At 40.9% G+C, this 17,835-nt stretch overlaps 1 protein-coding gene across 2 annotated transcripts in view; it reads right to left on the bottom strand.

Annotated features, from left to right (window-relative positions):
• Positions 1-4,047: 4,047 nt before the first annotated feature.
• LOC137283439 (lysosomal alpha-mannosidase-like) overlaps positions 4,048-17,835 on the bottom strand; it is a 76,379-nt gene continuing 62,591 nt past the window's right edge. For both annotated transcript variants that reach the window (XM_067814928.1, XM_067814929.1), the window contains exons 20-21: positions 15,641-15,755; positions 4,048-6,465 (exon numbers count right to left, since the gene is read on the bottom strand). In XM_067814928.1, coding sequence (XP_067671029.1) covers positions 6,350-6,465; positions 15,641-15,755 — 231 coding nt within the window. In that variant the 3' untranslated portion in view covers positions 4,048-6,349. The remainder of the gene's footprint in view (positions 6,466-15,640; positions 15,756-17,835) is intronic.

Genomic DNA, 17,835 nt, shown 5'->3' with positions numbered 1-17,835 from the left:
AATACTGTGAAAACAGACAAACTCGTGATACCACTGCAGTAATACTGTGAAAACAGACAAACTCGTGATACCACTGCAGTAATACTGTGAAAACAGACAAACTCGTGATACCACTGTAGTAATACTGTGAAAACAGACAAACTCGTGATACCACTGCAGTAATACTGTGAAAACAGACAAACTCGTGATACCACTGCAGTAATACTGTGAAAACAGACAAACTCGTGATACCACTGCAGTAATACTGTAAAAACAGACAAACTCGTGATACCACTGTAGTAATACTGTGAAAACAGACAAACTCGTGATACCACTGCAGTAATACTGTAAAAACAGACAAACTCGTGATACCACCGCAGTAATACTGTGAAAACAGACAAACTCGTTATACCACTGCAGTAATACTGTAAAAACAGAGAAAACTCGTGATACCACTGCAGTAATACTGTGAAAACAGACAAACTCGTGATACCACTGCAGTAATACTGTACTGCAGTACTACTGCAGTGGTATCACGAGTTTTGCTGTTTCCACAGTACTACTTCAGTGGTATCAAGGATGTTACTGTGTTCACAGTACTACTGCAGTGGTATCAAGGATTTTACTGTTTTCACAGTACTACTTCAGTGGTATCAAGGATGTTGCTGTTTTCACAGTACTACTTCAGTGGTATCAAGGATGTTACCGTTTTCACAGTACTACTTCAGTGGTATCAAGGATGTTGCTGTTTTCACAGTACTACTTCAGTGGTATCAAGGATTTTACTGTTTCCACAGTACTACTTCAGTGGTATCACGGGTTTTGCTGTTTTCGCAGTACTACTTCAGTGGTATCACGAGTTTTGCTGTTTCCACAGTACTACTTCAGTGGTATCAAGGATGTTACTGTGTTCACAGTACTACTGCAGTGGTATCGCGAGTTTTGCTGTTTTCACTGTTCTACTTCAGTGGTATCACGAGTTTTGCTGTTTTCACAGTACTACTTCAGTGGTATCACGAGTTTTACTGTGTTCACAGTACCACTTCAGTGGTATCACGACTTTTACTGTTTTCACAGTACTACTTCAGTGGTATCACGAGTTTTGCTGTTTCCACAGTACTACTTCAGTGGTATCAAGGATGTTACTGTGTTCACAGTACTACTGCAGTGGTATCACGAGTTTTGCTGTTTTGACTGTTCTACTTCAGTGGTATCACGACTTTTACTGTTTTCACAGTACTACTTCAGTGGTATCACGACTTTTACTGTTTTCACAGTACCACTTCAGTGGTATCACGAGTTTTACTGTTTTCACAGTACTACTGCAGTGGTATCACGACTTTTACTGTTTTCACAGTATTACTTCAGTGGTATCACGAGTTTTACTGTTTTCACAATACCACTTCAGTGGTATCACGACTTTTACTGTTTTCACAGTAGTACTGCAGTGGTATCACGACTTTTACTGTTTTCACAGCACTACTGCAGTGGTATCACGACCTTTACTGTTTTCACAGCACTACTTCAGTGGTATCACGACTTTTACTGTTTTCACAGTACTACTTCAGTGGTGTCTCGACTTTTACTGTTTTCACAGTACTACTTCAGTGGTGTCACGACTTTTACTGTTTTCACAGTAGTAATGCAGTGGTATCACGACTTTTACTGTTTTCACAGTACTACTTCAGTGGTATCACGACTTTTACTGTTTTCACAGTAGTACTGCAGTGGTATCACGACTTTTACTGTTTTCACAGTACTACTGTAGTGGTATCACGGATTTTACTGTTTTCACAGTACCACTTCAGTGGTATGACGACTTTTACTGTTTTCACAGTACTACTGCAGTGATATCACGAGTTTGTTTTCACAGTACTACTTCAGTGGTATCACGACTTTTACTGTTTTCACAGTACTACTGCAGTGGTATCACGACTTTTACTGTTTTCACAGTAGTACTGCAGTGGTATCACGACTTTTACTGTTTTCACAGTAGTACTGCAGTGGTAGCACGAGTTTTGCTGTTTTCACAGTACTACTTCAGTGGTATCACGACTTTTACTGTTTTCACAGTACTACTGCAGTGGTATCACGACTTTTACTGTTTTCACAGTACTACTTCAGTGGTATCACGACTTTTACTGTTTTCACAGTAGTACTGCAGTGGTATCACGACTTTTACTGTTTTCACAGTACTACTGTAGTGGTATCACGGATTTTACTGTTTTCACAGTACCACTTCAGTGGTATGACGACTTTTACTGTTTTCACAGTACTACTGCAGTGATATCACGAGTTTGTTTTCACAGTACTACTTCAGTGGTATCACGACTTTTACTGTTTTCACAGTACTACTGCAGTGGTATCACGACTTTTACTGTTTTCACAGTAGTACTGCAGTGGTATCACGACTTTTACTGTTTTCACAGTAGTACTGCAGTGGTAGCACGAGTTTTGCTGTTTTCACAGTACTACTTCAGTGGTATCACGACTTTTACTGTTTTCACAGTACTACTGCAGTGGTATCACGACTTTTGCTGTTTTCACAGTACTACTACAGTGGTATCACGACTTTTGCTGTTTTCACAGTACTACTGCAGTGGTATCACGACTTTTGCTGTTTTCACAGTAGTACTACAGGTGTGAAATAGCGCTGGTGTTATGCTGGCGTGTATATGTGCTACCTAACCTTATTTTATCTGACAATACGCAGTTTGTGGATGGTCACCGACCGCAGTTCTGAGGCTGAATTCATCATGGCCCCTGGACTTTGAGCCGTTGATTGATAAAGGGTGTTGTGATGAAGTGGCAACCTTTGAGTCGGATGTATCTCATTCAGTGAAGTGACACACTCGGAACATCACTGAAGGGGAATCACACTGTAGGGGCACACAGCTCCTTGTGCAACTCCTTGTTGTTCGGGAAGTCAAGTCGGATTTGCTGGATGGGCCCGTCGCCAAAGGCAATGTAAATGTTCGTATTGACGGGATAAATGACTGGATTTCAATTGCAAACTGAGTTGAAGCAGTTTTTAGTTTGTCATTTCACAACTGTGCATGTTTTACAGTAAAGTGTATTTGCTTGATCCAATCCTTACGCTGCAGTTTGTGATTCAGGACTGATCGTCTTCTGTATATGCGACCGATCAGTGATAATCTTCATTGTGTTATCAGTGTCAGGACATGTAGGAGTCTTTGTATCAGGAATGAGTGTTATAAATGTCAGGAAGTCTTTGTTAAGTGTCATGTCTGTATGTGCAGTTTTATACATTAAACATGTCCATTTACACTAAATTAGACTCACAAGTGTAAATGTAGCCACTTCAGTCAACTGTTCTAAATATGATTATTACTCCTTTCTGTTTGAAGGTTCTGTTTACACATGAACTGATGTGTTGCATATTAAATTTGTAATTTTGTCATCAGTTCAATAACATGAAGCTCTGTGGAAATTGGCGAATTTTTATCAAATCATATAATGGAAATGCCATACCTCAACTTAACACACATTCCCAACTCAGGACATGCGTCCCAGTTTTATTCAGTTATTGCCGGTGAATGTATAGTGACAAGTACCCACATTTCAAGTCACATGTCTGTACTGGAGAAGTGCACACTTGAATGGTAATGGGGGTGACTGGGACGGGAAGCACTCCCAGATGAACATCCTTCAGCAACAACAGACTTTCCATTGTATTCTGGTTAAGAATAGATTCCGATAAGCGGAGACTGTGATTGCTTGTGAGTCCTTGTGGATAGGTGGTCATATCAGCAGTTCCAGAATTGTTTCATTCAATTATAAACACATCATCACAGTCTTATTCCCACAAAAGGCTTACTTTGATCACAGTGAATATGCATCCAGGGATCGATTATCTTGTGATAACATGACTGACAAAAGTTAAGATCTCAGTGAACCTGACTAAATTTCATATTCCATCAATGTGAAAGTTCAGGTTTCTGATGTCACAACAGTTCAGATCTCCATTAAACTGACAATAGTCAGACCTAAATAAACTTTTATGACACCATAACTTCCAGAAAAAAGCAAAAACAACAGAACTCGAGATGAAATATACATTTTATTGGCACCATTTAAACTGACTGAGCCATGAAGACTGTGATATGTCCACTGAAGCATAAAAAACACTTTTCAGTCTGACCCAATGAGAAGAACAGATAATCCTTTATCAAATTAAAGTTATACTGATCAAAAGTTGAATTAACATAAATGTTTCAGATGTGCAAAATGCAAATAATCCCTTAATCTGTGCTTTAGATCATAGTCACATATGGCTGTGTATTAGTGCTACAGTCTACAAATCATTTAACACCTACCTGGAAGAAACATAACAACACCCACAACACAATGCTATGATACCCATATTTCACATGGACAAGCACAACAAAAACTGGTTTTGAACTAGTATGTTCCTTCTGGTATATCCTCCAGTTTCACCAGATAGTCACAATGTTTATTCAAAGGATGAGATGTGACCATAGGTGTAATTTTACACAATTAAACTGTAAACATAGACACAGTTGAGCATGTGGAATGACACAATCTGTTAATTCCCCAAACTCACGGATACCACCTTGTACGCAAAGATACAAGCCTGTAGCCAAATATACTAGCCTATACTCACTCATACAAGTCTGTACTCACAGATACAAGCGTGTAGTCACAGATACAAGCCTGTACTCACAGGTACAAGCCTACACTCACAGATACACTCCTGTACTCACAGATACAAGTCTGTACTCACACTTAAAAGCCTGTACTCACACATACAAGATTTTACTCACAGATGCAAACTTGTACTCACACAAAGAAGCCTGTACTCATACAAGTCAGTACTCACAGATACAAGCCTATACTCACACTTACAAGACTGTACACACACATTCAAGTCAGTACTCACACATACAAGTATATAGTCACAGATTCAAACCTGTACTCACACTTACAAGCCTGTACTCACACATTCAAGACTGTACTCACAGATACAAGACTGTGCTCACAGATACAAGCATGTTCTTACAGATATAAGCCTGTACTCATTAATGTAAGCTTGTAGCCACAGATACAAATTCATACTTTCACATACAAGCATGATCTCATAGATACACTCCTGTACTGTCAGATACAAGTCTGTACTCACACTTACAAGCATGTACTCGCACTTACAAGACTGTACTCACACTTACAAGACTGTACTCTCACTCACAAGTCTGTACTCACACTTACAAGCCTGTACTCACAGATACAAGACTGTACTCACAGATACAAGCATGTTCTTACAGATATAAGCCTGTACTCATTAATGTAAGCCTGTAGCCACAGATTCAAACTCATACTTTCACATACAAGCATGATCTCATAGATACACTCCTGTACTGTCAGATTCAAGTCTGTACTCACACTTACAAGCATGTACTCACACATTCAAGACTGTACTCACACTTACAAGCATGTACTCACACTTACAAGCCTGTACTCACACTTACAAGCCTGTACTCACACTTACAAGACTGTACTCACAGATACAAGCATGTTCTTACAGATATAAGCCTGTACTCATTAATGTAAGCTTGTAGCCACAGATACAAATTCATACTTTCACATACAAGCATGATCTCATAGATACACTCCTGTACTGTCAGATACAAGTCTGTACTCACACTTACAAGCATGTACTCACACTTACAAGACTGTACTCACACTTACAAGACTGTACTCACACTTACAAGTCTGTACTCACACTTACAAGCCTGTACTCACAGATACAAGACTGTACTCACAGATACAAGCATGGTCTTACAGACATAAGCCTGTACTCATTAATGTAAGCCTGTAGCCACAGATACAAACTCATACTTTCACATACCAACTCATACTTTCACAGATACAAGTCTGTACTCATACTTACAAGCCTGTACTCACACTTACAAAACTGTGCTCACACATGCAAGTATATACTCACAGATAAAAGACTGTACTCACAGATACAAGCCTATGCTCACAGATACAAGCCTGTACTTACACATACAAGTCTGTACTCACAAGCACACACCCTTTTTAAACCATCAGTCAGGGAACAACTGCACACAGATACTAGCCTGTACTCACAAATACACACCAATTGTTCAGACTGTGTGTCAGGTAATGACTGTGCACTTGACTAGAGCAGTGAATGTTCACAACAGTTTCCTTAACAAAAATCGTCTTGGGAGGAGAAAATGAAATAATGGACCTATACATTTGATGATTACACGACCTCAAATTAAAAGAAATATTCATTAGCATCATATTGTATGAATAAGGCTCAGGCATAATTTCTCTTTCTGTGACCAGCAGGTGCCCCTTGTCATCAGTGCTGTGCGAGTTTCACCTGGAACGTCCGGATCTCCATGGGGTTCAGTGTTATGTCCAGGGCAGCAGCTGCCTGTTGTGTGTGAGACATTGGCTTAAACCTCAAGGTTGTGTCTGGAAAAATAACATAAAAAAACATTCATTCAATGAGCCTTCATAACTTTAGTGTAGCCACACCAAATCCCAACAGAGGATGACGATCAAACAAGATCAAAAATGTAATTTTCTGAATATAACTGATATTTTCTACTTCCAAACATAGTGGAACACTTGAATCCCTTGAAGTTCAATTCATTAAAGCAGACGTAACATCATTACTCATCAACAAGTAGCCTCCCTTGATCCTGTACATATTGGCACGCAAATTAGTCATATGACATGCCATGCTCTTCACTCTCTCTAAGTACTTGCCCGGCACCAGGACTGTGCAGGAAAATCCAGTGTGTCATGAGAGGGAAGGACTGGAGGGTTGACCTCATGAGTCAGGATAAGTGCAAAATATCAATTTTAATCCCAAAATTACACATGTTTCCTTCTCCTGACTCATGCTAATTATGCTTGCCAGAATCTGATGGAATCAGTGGTGGATCATGCCAGATTCTGAATTCTCTGTTTGTCATGTAGTTTATGTCCTGTAACCCCAATGTACTTGAAACAGCGCTGTAGATTTGCAGATTCCTACTTTCTTTCTTGCATCTTTGGAGAACCATAATTGTCAAAAACTTTTTCCTAAAGATTATTTGTGACATCTTCCTGTGGTTTTTAGATATACTAGTGTCCTAATAGTTATCTCATAGCAACTTCATCGATTGATGCATGTGTCGAGCGAAGATGAAATCCCGTCTTTAGGAACAAGTATATCATACAAGCACAGGAATACAATCACTCATGCCAGTCTGTTCTGACATGTATGTATGGACTCTCAACGATTTTACTCCACAGAGTGTATGGGCATCAATAAGTCACATGATAAAAAAGGATGAGATTTTCTCAGCACCTTTTGGGAACTGTTAGTTGTTGTGCTACAACTAGTGGACCGAATTGATGATTGCCAGCAACATCTTCGATGGCAATATCGCTGAGATAGTGGTTATCAGATTTCCAAAAGCAGCCCTCCATTATAGCAGTTCACATGTAAAGGAAATGTTGAGGCTAGGGCTCCCTGCGGGTTGGAGCATTGTGGTGGCACAAAGACGGCGACTCTATATGCTCATAACATAATGGTTCTCATCCATAACAATATAGCATTCCTTGAAACTTCTGTGGGTGTTCCAGCTGAGATCGGGATAAATAGGTGCTTGAATCTCAGTATCCGTGTTTTAGTCTGTTGTAGGTAGTTTTTCAATGCTCTCATGGGACAAAAGGATAAATCTTGTGTGTCGTTTGGACCGAGTACTGTAGACAGTGCTGGGATAGAAAATTGTCTGTCAAACTGTCCTGGCAATAAGCAATAAAATCCCATCGGATCCGGATCTGGAATCAGAGACACAAACAGCAGCAGATGATGATTGAATCTGGTGGCGAACAGGTCTATAGTCAGCTCCGTCAGCAGGAGGCAAACAACCCTGAACACCTCTGTATGCAACTTCCACTCCATTGGGGATGGACGCTTCGGAAGTGACAAAGTGTCCGTGATGACATTCTTTACCCCTGGAATGTGATTGGCTCGAACCGCTATGCTTAATGAGTCTACCAGGTTGAAAAACTGTTGAGTCCACCTCAGAAGTTGGGTCAACCCTGTCGATCCCATCCGACTGATGTACCAAATGGCCGCTGCATTGTCCGACCTTATCATGAGAGGCAAACCTCTTAGTTACTCTCGCCAATGAGTGATCACCAAAATTACTGCCCTGAGTTCCAAAACATTGATGTGGCACGTGCGATCTGCAGAAGACCACTGCCCTGCCACTTGTTGATCGAGAAGGTGAGCTCTCCACCCATGTAGGGACGCATCCACATACAGGTGGTGAAACGGCACCAACGGATCTAAATGAACTCCAACGCAAACGTTCGATTCTTGCATCCACCATAGTAGATGACAATGAATCTTCCTGGGTAACATGATCAATGTGGACAGGTCGCCCTTCCTGATATGAGGAGCAAGAAACATTTGCAAGGGTCTAAGCTGAAGTTGACCCCCGAGAGTGAGAGCCTGAGCAGACGACAGTAACTCCTAAAGCTCCTGCCATTGCTGGACCATCCTGGACTGAGACAAGGCAAGGGGAATCAGACATAACATCTTGTTGAACCTCTGCCTCGGCACAAAAAGTTTGCTGGCTTGAGTGTCGAATACCGCCCTGATGAACTGCAGACGGCATGTAGGGAACAGCTCCGACTTCTTTAGATTCACCAACCAGCCTAACTGGTGAAGAAGCTGCCTTGCAAACTCCATGTGAAGTAGCAGAATGCCAGCGTTGTTCCGAGCCTGGATGCAATCGTCTATGTAAGCCTCGAACACAATCCCCCTGCGATGCAGAAATTTGGTGATCGGCCTCGTGACCCATGTGAATAGCCACGGGGCCAAAGAAATTCCAAACAGGAGCACAAGCCATTGGTAGTGAATGCCCTGGAACACGAATCGCAGAAACTTCCGATGTGTCGGGCAAATCAGAATGTGCAAGTAGGCGTCCTGCAAATCCAGATTGACCATAAAATTTCCTTGTTTGATAATAGTCTTGAGCAACGCTACAGACACCATTCGAAAGTGAGGAGTTGTCTGTAGGTACTTCTTGTTGAACACCTTCATGTTGAATATTAGTCTCAGCTTGTCTGAGTCTTTCTTCGGAACCAGAAAAATTGGGGAATAAAACCCTGGATCCACTGGCATTGCCCCTAAGGACTCTATCACCCGTTTCTCCAGTTAGGTGTCTATGGTGACTTGCAACACTTGTATGTAACTGTTGAGTCGGGTAAGACCTTTGCACCGGTGACCTGGTCAAGGGAGGCTTCCAAACAATCAGCAACTAAGACCCGTTGGACAGAATGGACATCACAAATGGATCTTCTAAAAGCGTCTAATTCGCCACATAAATCCCCGATCTTCCTCCCATGGGAGAAGGCTGGATGGGTACAACTGGAGGCAGAAGAACCCAGTCTGGCTCTGATGCTCTGATGTCCTTGAGTCACTGCTTGGCTGTATTCCTGGGGTCAGCCTGGCCAGATCCCCCATTGGGTCTAGGTGCATCACATGATGGCCTCTGTAGATTTGTACGGCCACTGTTACCTCTGCCTCAAAGGGATGAATTGACACTTGCACGCAAAACCGAATTGGAGAGCTCATATCGGTCAGGTCGGCGCTGTTTTGCAGTCTCCTCCATCTGCAATCTCTGCTACTTCAAAAGCTCCACCGACACCTGCAGATGTGCATCTTGGCTCACCTTGCTAGTCACTTCCCTAATAGCGCCGTTGAAGAACATCCTGCCCGACCACGGTTGATGAAACAGGTCCGTACGAAATCTGTCCTCCCACGACAATAACTGCAACAGACCCCTCCTGTGCATGACTGTCAAGTACGAAAGGAAATGCAGTTGAATTGTTCCTGTATCAAACCCATCGCTGCTGTGATAAAAGCTTTTTGGTGCGTAGAAACATGTTGCAGTGCCATGGTTACTCCCTCAGAAGTCGTGAATACAATGTTCAAGGGTGCCAAAATCTTCCTAATCGTCTCATCCAAGTGACACAGCTCTCGGTCTTCTACCAGAAAGGGAGAATAGGACCTCTGCTTCGAACCCAGAAGTGAAATATCATCAACTGGTGGGGATGTAATCAACAACGAGAACCTACGGACATGCACCGCACACAGGTTGAAACGAGGTGAGGTAAAACCATCCTTAATTTTCCGAAAATTGGTGAATGCTGCATCCAATGAAGTAACCAACTGAGAAATGCATGGTCTAGTAGGGAACGTAATTGAACCAAAATTGCCAGACTTCATGATAAAAGTAGACAATGTATCATCCGAAGACGTACTACGCTGTAATTGTAGTTTGTCAGGACCTATCAACCGCTTCAAAACTTCCATCAGAACTCAAAGAACCATCTGACGATGGAGACGCCAACTCATGAGATGCTGTGGTCTGTGATGTGGTAACAGGCAACGAGATGGGAGTCACCGGATCCTGATCGAAGCGCCACAGCAACTCGCAATACAAAATCATCAAAGTCCATGGGCTGTGACGTAAGTGATGTAAGTGCTTCCAATCCCGGAACCCATGAAACTGGCAAGCTAGGCCCAGTAGTCGAATGCAGTACACCATATGCTGTTCCCGTAACACCTGAATACCCCGTCGAAAAGGTAATTAAAGGCGCCCTCATTGCTGAAGTAAGCACATGTGGAACTAACATAGAAACAAGAAGTGCACTCCTGCACCCCACACTTGCGAAAACTGCTTCCACTCAACCCAGCATGTTGAGTCACTACCCTGTGAATCGGCACGGAACCGAAACCACTCTGAGGAATCGAAGCGGTGATTCCACTTGGCACACCCATAAACAAAGTACTACTTGCCATCAGTGAATCGAAACACGCCGATGCACTGGAACGAATCGATTGGGGAATCACTGGAGTACGATTGACGCAAGGAAGTGCTGAACCATGCTGGCGAATAAACGATGCCCCAGAGCAGGTTGTCAATTCACCCACCAGAGGTAAGGTGAATGGTGTCACATTGCGAATCGCTGCATCGATTCCAAGATTACATCATATTGTTGAAGCGCTTCCCCGTGAATCAAATTGCTATTACTCAGAGGATTGGAAAACGCTCTTGAACGATTCCCTTTGTCCGACTCACCCAAACGCTTCGGGATGTCACAATCTCGTGTAGATGATCGAAGCACATTTGAAGTGGTAAAAGAGTGCTGATCCATCTGCTGAATCGACGAGTGATCCGGAATCGTAATGACGGACATTGGGCGGGAAACGACTGGTAGTTGAGAAAGCATTACCATGCGTGGTGGTGACGAAACTACGCTTACGTCCCTTAACTCATTAAGGCCGAGAGCCGCGTATATGCGTCAAATTAATTAGCTTCTCACTGCAAGAGTCGCTTATTGGGGGTAATAAAAAGCACCTCTTATTCAGCGAGAGCCGCATATTGGGGGTTACGAAAAGCACCTCTCATTCAGCGAGAGCCGCGTACGGGGGTTGTTACATTTTAAATTCGTACTGTACCTATAATTTCAATCAGTTTAGCAGTAATGACCAAAGATTAGCTTTTCTTACGAGAGAGGTTACTTTCTGTGTTAATCAGAAGAACTATTAATGTGTTTTGATAACAATTGCTTGCAATGTCGGGGGCTTATACTGGCAAATGAACACATGTCTGCGAGAAAAGGGATTACGAGATGTTGTTACAGGAGGTACGTGTATGTTACTCGTCATTGGGAGTGAATACTTAAATACTATGTTTGCACATTGATTGAATTAACTGTGACAAGGTTACAAAACCATCTTCTAAATGAAATCATTCATTCATTCGTTGTAATAGTCCAAATAATGAATTGTAGACATAAATAGCAATACTGTATTACACTCATGTTCGTGTTGATTTGAAATAAACCAAGTTACTAATTTAGACCTAATTCATTTGCGACTATTGATTTTTAAAGTTGACAATAATACATAATCGAATATGAAGTGATAACTCTTGCATCTACTCATAATATACATATATAGTACACATAAACCATACAAAGGTAACTGGGGTATTTTGTTCAAGCAGTTTCGTGCTTGTTTGAAATGTGATTTTTCAATGCAATTTACATAAGCATTGTGTAAGAAACGTTTGTATTTGATTTCTATAATTATCTTATCCAGTGTAATGATCACGTGTATCAGATCCATTGTCAATAAAAGGAGGAGAATATATCAGTTACGGAATTGATGTGTATAATCATTCAATCAGACAACACTAAATGAGATATGTGAACGTCCTCTTTCAACCTCAAAATAACAGCCTCTGGCCGAATGCATGTCCAGGTAAACTTTTGTCCCGTGACAAGTGTAAAACAAACTAATGCGTTGTTACATCATTGGAAAAAAACCTGTTTTGTGGAGTCACGCCCATTGTCAATCTTCTGAACATCGTTTGCTTTCAAAACAAATATAAGTATGTCCATCTTCATAAATATTTGGGGAGATTCAACTTCAAGTGTATACATCACAATAAATCAGTATCGTGTTACTTTTTCAAAATTCTATATGTACTTGAATTATGGTATTTATTCGTAACAATGTGCAGATTAAATTGAAATGTTCAGCGAACCATTATGTTTGATGTACAAGTAGTGTACGCAAAAAGTATATGCAAATAAATCTTTACTCAATAGTTGGATTGGGTTATGCGGGGTAAAAATAATCGGATTGCAGCGCTTTGAGCGCTTCAAAGAAACATAAACTCGTCAAAGTGCTTGTTAGTTCTACGTGTACATTTCAGGCATCCTTACGATTATATATGTTCACGATACACAAACTTTTCATGACAGCTAGAGTTGATAAAGCCAAAATCTAGCATATCGATTGGTCAACGATCTAACCAATAGTCAATCTGTATCCAAGCTGTCTGGTGACCGAACGTACTCTTCGGAAATTTAGCCCACGCCCCATCACCTGTCATTTCCAATGTGACAGGTATCTCATGATATGATTGGTCATAGATAACAAATGAGGGAGTATATTGAACAGTTAAGATACAAAACGACCTATTCGGGAACTTTGATGACGCCCACCCCATGACCCTTTGTCTTATGTATGTGCAAGGAATAGCATTATACAATATGCATACATGTATGTTCGTGCGATATCGTATATTTTCTGCGTTAAATCTAGACGAACCAAAGCGACAAACTGTGAATCTGTTATATATAAGTAACAGACTAGCTTATGAGTACTTTCCTTAAAATATTCAGTAAACACTAGCAATGTATCAGCGAAAACACTTCTTTCATAGATTATTAGGCATGAGCGTAAATTCGTCTTTGTTTTGAACAATTTAATCCCACACAATGATATGAGTGGGACATAATTTGGTTTAAGTATGTCTTACATACAAAGATTCCAAACATGTGTGAAGAAAGGCACACTTACATAATCCCTTACTTTATGTGCTATTGAAAGTTTCTTGACACCTCTCTGTAATTATCACATGTAACAACTAATTCCGTTGATCCATCATCAGTACAAGTCATGGTATTGATAAACTTGCGTATCATCATTCAGACTACAGTAACAAGATTATTTAGCGCTACTATTGGTCTTGAAACAACAGTCTCCGGTAAAATGTATACGTAGCCACGCCCCTACTCCCTTATTGAACACACTGTCCCGGGATAAGCGTAAAATAAACATGTGTTGTTATTTTGTCGGACAACCCACTTGATGGTGCTACCTACGCTTCATTCTCTGTACTGTATATGCACACATGGGTGCAATCTGGTGAACCTTGATAGCGATACGATATCAGACAATACACAAATCGTTACATGATAGTTAGAATATACAACCAAAACACAACATATCCACTGGTCAACAATACAATAAAAATTCAATGTATCCAATCTGAGTGACCAAACGTGCCCTTCAGAAATTTAGGCCACGCCCCATCACCTTGCCCTTCCTATGTGACAGGTTCTCACGATACGATTGGTCAAAGTATCAGCCAATATAATGAGTAAGTGAGATATAATGTGTTACATTCGTGATATTTTATCCCATCACATGACGGGAAGCTTTGTTTAGCATCGAGTAATGATAAATGTATCATGCAATATGTATGTGTATGAATGGTGATGTATGTTTACAGCGTTAAGTTAAGATGAACAAAGTGACAAACTATTAATTTCTATATGCTCCATGTTACTTACACACCTATTGATACTTTCCTTGAAATAGTCAGTAAGCACGAGCAATGTATTGGCAAAAAAATGTACACAATTATAATGCAAGTTCCCACCTCTTTTTAAACTCTATTATAAATAATATATTATAATTCAGTCAATACGATGAGAGAGACAGGGGGAATTTGTATATTTGTTCATCTCGTACGTACAAAGACAGTGTAGGTGTTGATAAAAATACAGCACACACTGGCAAATGGGTATAAGGGACACATGTAATAAATTACATGAAATGCTGTAATATATGTATTTACATCGGCCTCTTTTCCATCTTTACGACACAATTAAATAATCAGTACTTGTTTGTGAGACTAGACAGTTTCCTGTCATATCCGAGACCTGCCAGGGAAATCAGGCATGATTAGCACTAATTAGCCTCGTCGCAGCAATCAGGCAGTCAGCGAGGGGTGCCAGGTGTTGGGCAGTGGAGCGGCTCCAGGGCTTAATGAGTTAAACTCCTCGAAGTCGAGGGACGAAATAACTGCCTGAGATTCCAATGTCTCCAGTAAAAAGTCTTCATCTGCCAACCTATATGCAGAACGCCGTGCCACCAACTTAGGGCTGTCTTTTTTAACCTTCTTAGGCGCTGAAGAACCATCTTCTGCTCTGTGCCTATGTCTGTCTGATGTCCTCTTATTCACTCGCCGGTCATCTAATCCCATACATAAACTACATCTAGATGACCTCTCACACAAGCCAATACAGTCGACGAAAAGTTGCAGTTACATTCACAACAACACTCGCGTTTTTTAGAAGTAGTCTTCTCTCTAGAACCACCCATCGTCAATCACTAAATCAAGCTATCAACTCTCTCGCAAAACAACACGTCCAGCCTGAGGTGCGACAAGAAAGAGAATGACAAGTAGAGGACATCACGTGATCGGCTGCACGTGCAGGATGATTGACAGGCGGTTATTGCAGGGGGCAGAGGTCAGGTGGTCACTTGGGGACACAAGTAATGGGCTTCACACTTTGTACCTACTTGGGAAATTGAATCTCTGTCTATGTGAGATGGGCAAACACTGTAGTCACTTGCGGACACAAGTAATGGGCTTCACACTTTGTACCTACTAGGAAATTGAATCTCTGTCTATGTGTGATGGGCAAACACTGTAGTCACTTGCGGACACAAGTAATGGGCTTCACACTTTGTACCTACTTGGGAAACTGAATCTCTGTCTATGTGAGATGGGCAAACAATCACTAGGTTAGCCTATCACAGGGTTAACCCTAACCCTAGCCGTGAAAAGGCTGATAAATGAATGCTATAAACAGGCAAACAAAACAAAAGTGCATGTGACGAGTTTGAAGAACACAAGAGGCTGATGACACAAGATTCTGACAATGACACAAGAGGCTGTCTGAAGATCGTAATAAACACAAATCTGAGAGTTACCTGTGTGTCCACTGTCTGCTGTTTTCCACTGGAGGCGGTTCAGTTGGCTGAGTGGCAGGTTCGACCCCAGTGTCAGCTCTGTCACAGCCTCGATATCAAAGGGTACAAATAGATCCTGGAAACAGATTAGATGGACTGTCATGCACCATTGACCTCTGCAAGAAATACTTGCTCGTTCCACAAATTCCTTCCATACAAAGACTAAAAGATGGTACAGAATAATTTTTTTTATACACCCAGAGATCTGAATTCATGGACTGATAGCAGGGTTTTATTATCCTCCAAAGACTATTTCCTAACTAGTTAACTGTACTAGCTGCACTGTGACCTTTCCTGTTATGTCTTATGTAGACACCTTAAAGCTTCCTTTCGTGAGAGTAGTTTTCCATGGAAAACAGTCTGTCACCTATTAGTTTGAGAACAGCAGAAAATTGACAGGTCAACCTGTAAACAATCTGGCTCAAACATGTCTCACTAAACACTGCCAGTGGTTTCTTCAACTGAGCAAGCTGCTTTCTTCAGGCACTTACTTTTCTATAAGTAGCGATAGTATATGTTAAGTTTGCTGAGTTCACCAGGGGGTAATATTAGTATCATGTAAAAATCAGTTGTTGGGTGTACTGTATTGTTCCATCAACCAGTCCTGCGACATGTACAGTACTTGTATTCTGTTCTTAATTAAACGTTCAAATTGACACACAGTCTTCAGTTTCTCTAAATCCTAAAAACAGATTTGATATCATTGTCTACAACTTTTGTGAAAGAGATGAAACAAGTACTGAATGTTTCGAGTTTGTGCAGAGTTTGTGGCTCTAACAGCTGATATGTATACTACCTACATCTGCATGGCAGCATGTTCACACTGTTCGCACAGCCCAATCCGTCGAATCATGCTTGAGTGGTTCTGTTCTAATTGGTCAAATTTCAGACCATGCTTGCACATAGGGAAGAGTCTAAGTTAATTAATTAAGGGGCAGTAGCTCTAGCAAGGCTGTAGCTACCTTTCCACTTAGTGAAAAAAACATAACTGCTTGTCAAAGCATTGCTTACCATGGAAAGCTGTTTCTCAAATTGAAATTGTAAACTATAGGGTATCGTTGACAAGGTTACAATTATTTGCTCATGCACTAATGATTGAGAAACAAAGACTAACTCGACAAAAATCAGCTTTAGAAAACTGATTCTATTCTTTTTGCAATGATGACTTGGAGGATGAATATCATGTTATCATGCTTTGTTTTAAATATTTGACATTTAGACATTGCTACTTACGTCTAGATAAGTATAGTATGAAATTCTTGAGATTTTTAGGAACACGTTTAATTGGATTTCTAGTATAAACAACCTTGACCAGGTATCAAGTGCTGGGGGTTCATTCAAGAGAGACAACTCTGTTCATCCTTCTTCATTAGTTTGTGAAGAGTTATCCCCCTTTGTTTACCTCCTAGCAGACGACCTTTTCAGTGATCCTCAGTATGGATGATTTAGAGAAGAAGAAGGTGATTTTAGAGTACTATAACAAGGACATCAGACCATCTAAAGTGTTTTCAAATAGAACAGTCATCGCTTTGTTCACTGTTTATCGTGTTTTGAAATATATATGGCACTGAGCATCAGGGAGGGGCAGGTGGGCCCAGGAAATTGACTGTCAGTAACAGAAGGTGGCTTGGTATTCATGTTTCTAAAAACAAGCGAAGGAAGTAAGAAAACTTGAGGCTGGATGTGATGAATAGAGGAACTGTGACTGTCTGTAAGGAGACAATTAGAACTAAGCTGAATGCAATGGATTGGCTGAAAAGTCAAAGAATTCCATCACTGAACCTGATACTTGAATCACTTGAATACTTGCATATCTGTGTTAAGGTTAACAGTCCTCTGCGTATTTGAAGGGAATATGAACAAAGAGCATTGAACGGATATTCTGTGAAGACATTTCCTTCATGTGCTCACATCATCTGCTCACATGTTCTATGGAAATATTTTGATTTTCCAGCAGGACAACTGCCCAAAACATTGTTCAAAACACTTTCATCCCTGGTTTCAGACCAAAAATATCACATTATCAGACTGGCCAAGCCATAGCACTGACCTAACTCCAACAGGAAATGTTTGCAGACTTATGAAGGAAAGTGTCAATAAGAAAAATCTGACAAATATTGCTGAAATGATAGAAGAGGTGGTCCAATATTAAGACT

The sequence above is a fragment of the Haliotis asinina genome, chromosome 5 (genome assembly GCF_037392515.1).
Source record: "Haliotis asinina isolate JCU_RB_2024 chromosome 5, JCU_Hal_asi_v2, whole genome shotgun sequence".
NCBI lineage: Eukaryota > Metazoa > Mollusca > Gastropoda > Lepetellida > Haliotidae > Haliotis > Haliotis asinina.
The sequence above is the reverse complement of the archived record's forward strand: the minus strand, read 5'-3'. Positions and strand labels throughout refer to the sequence as shown.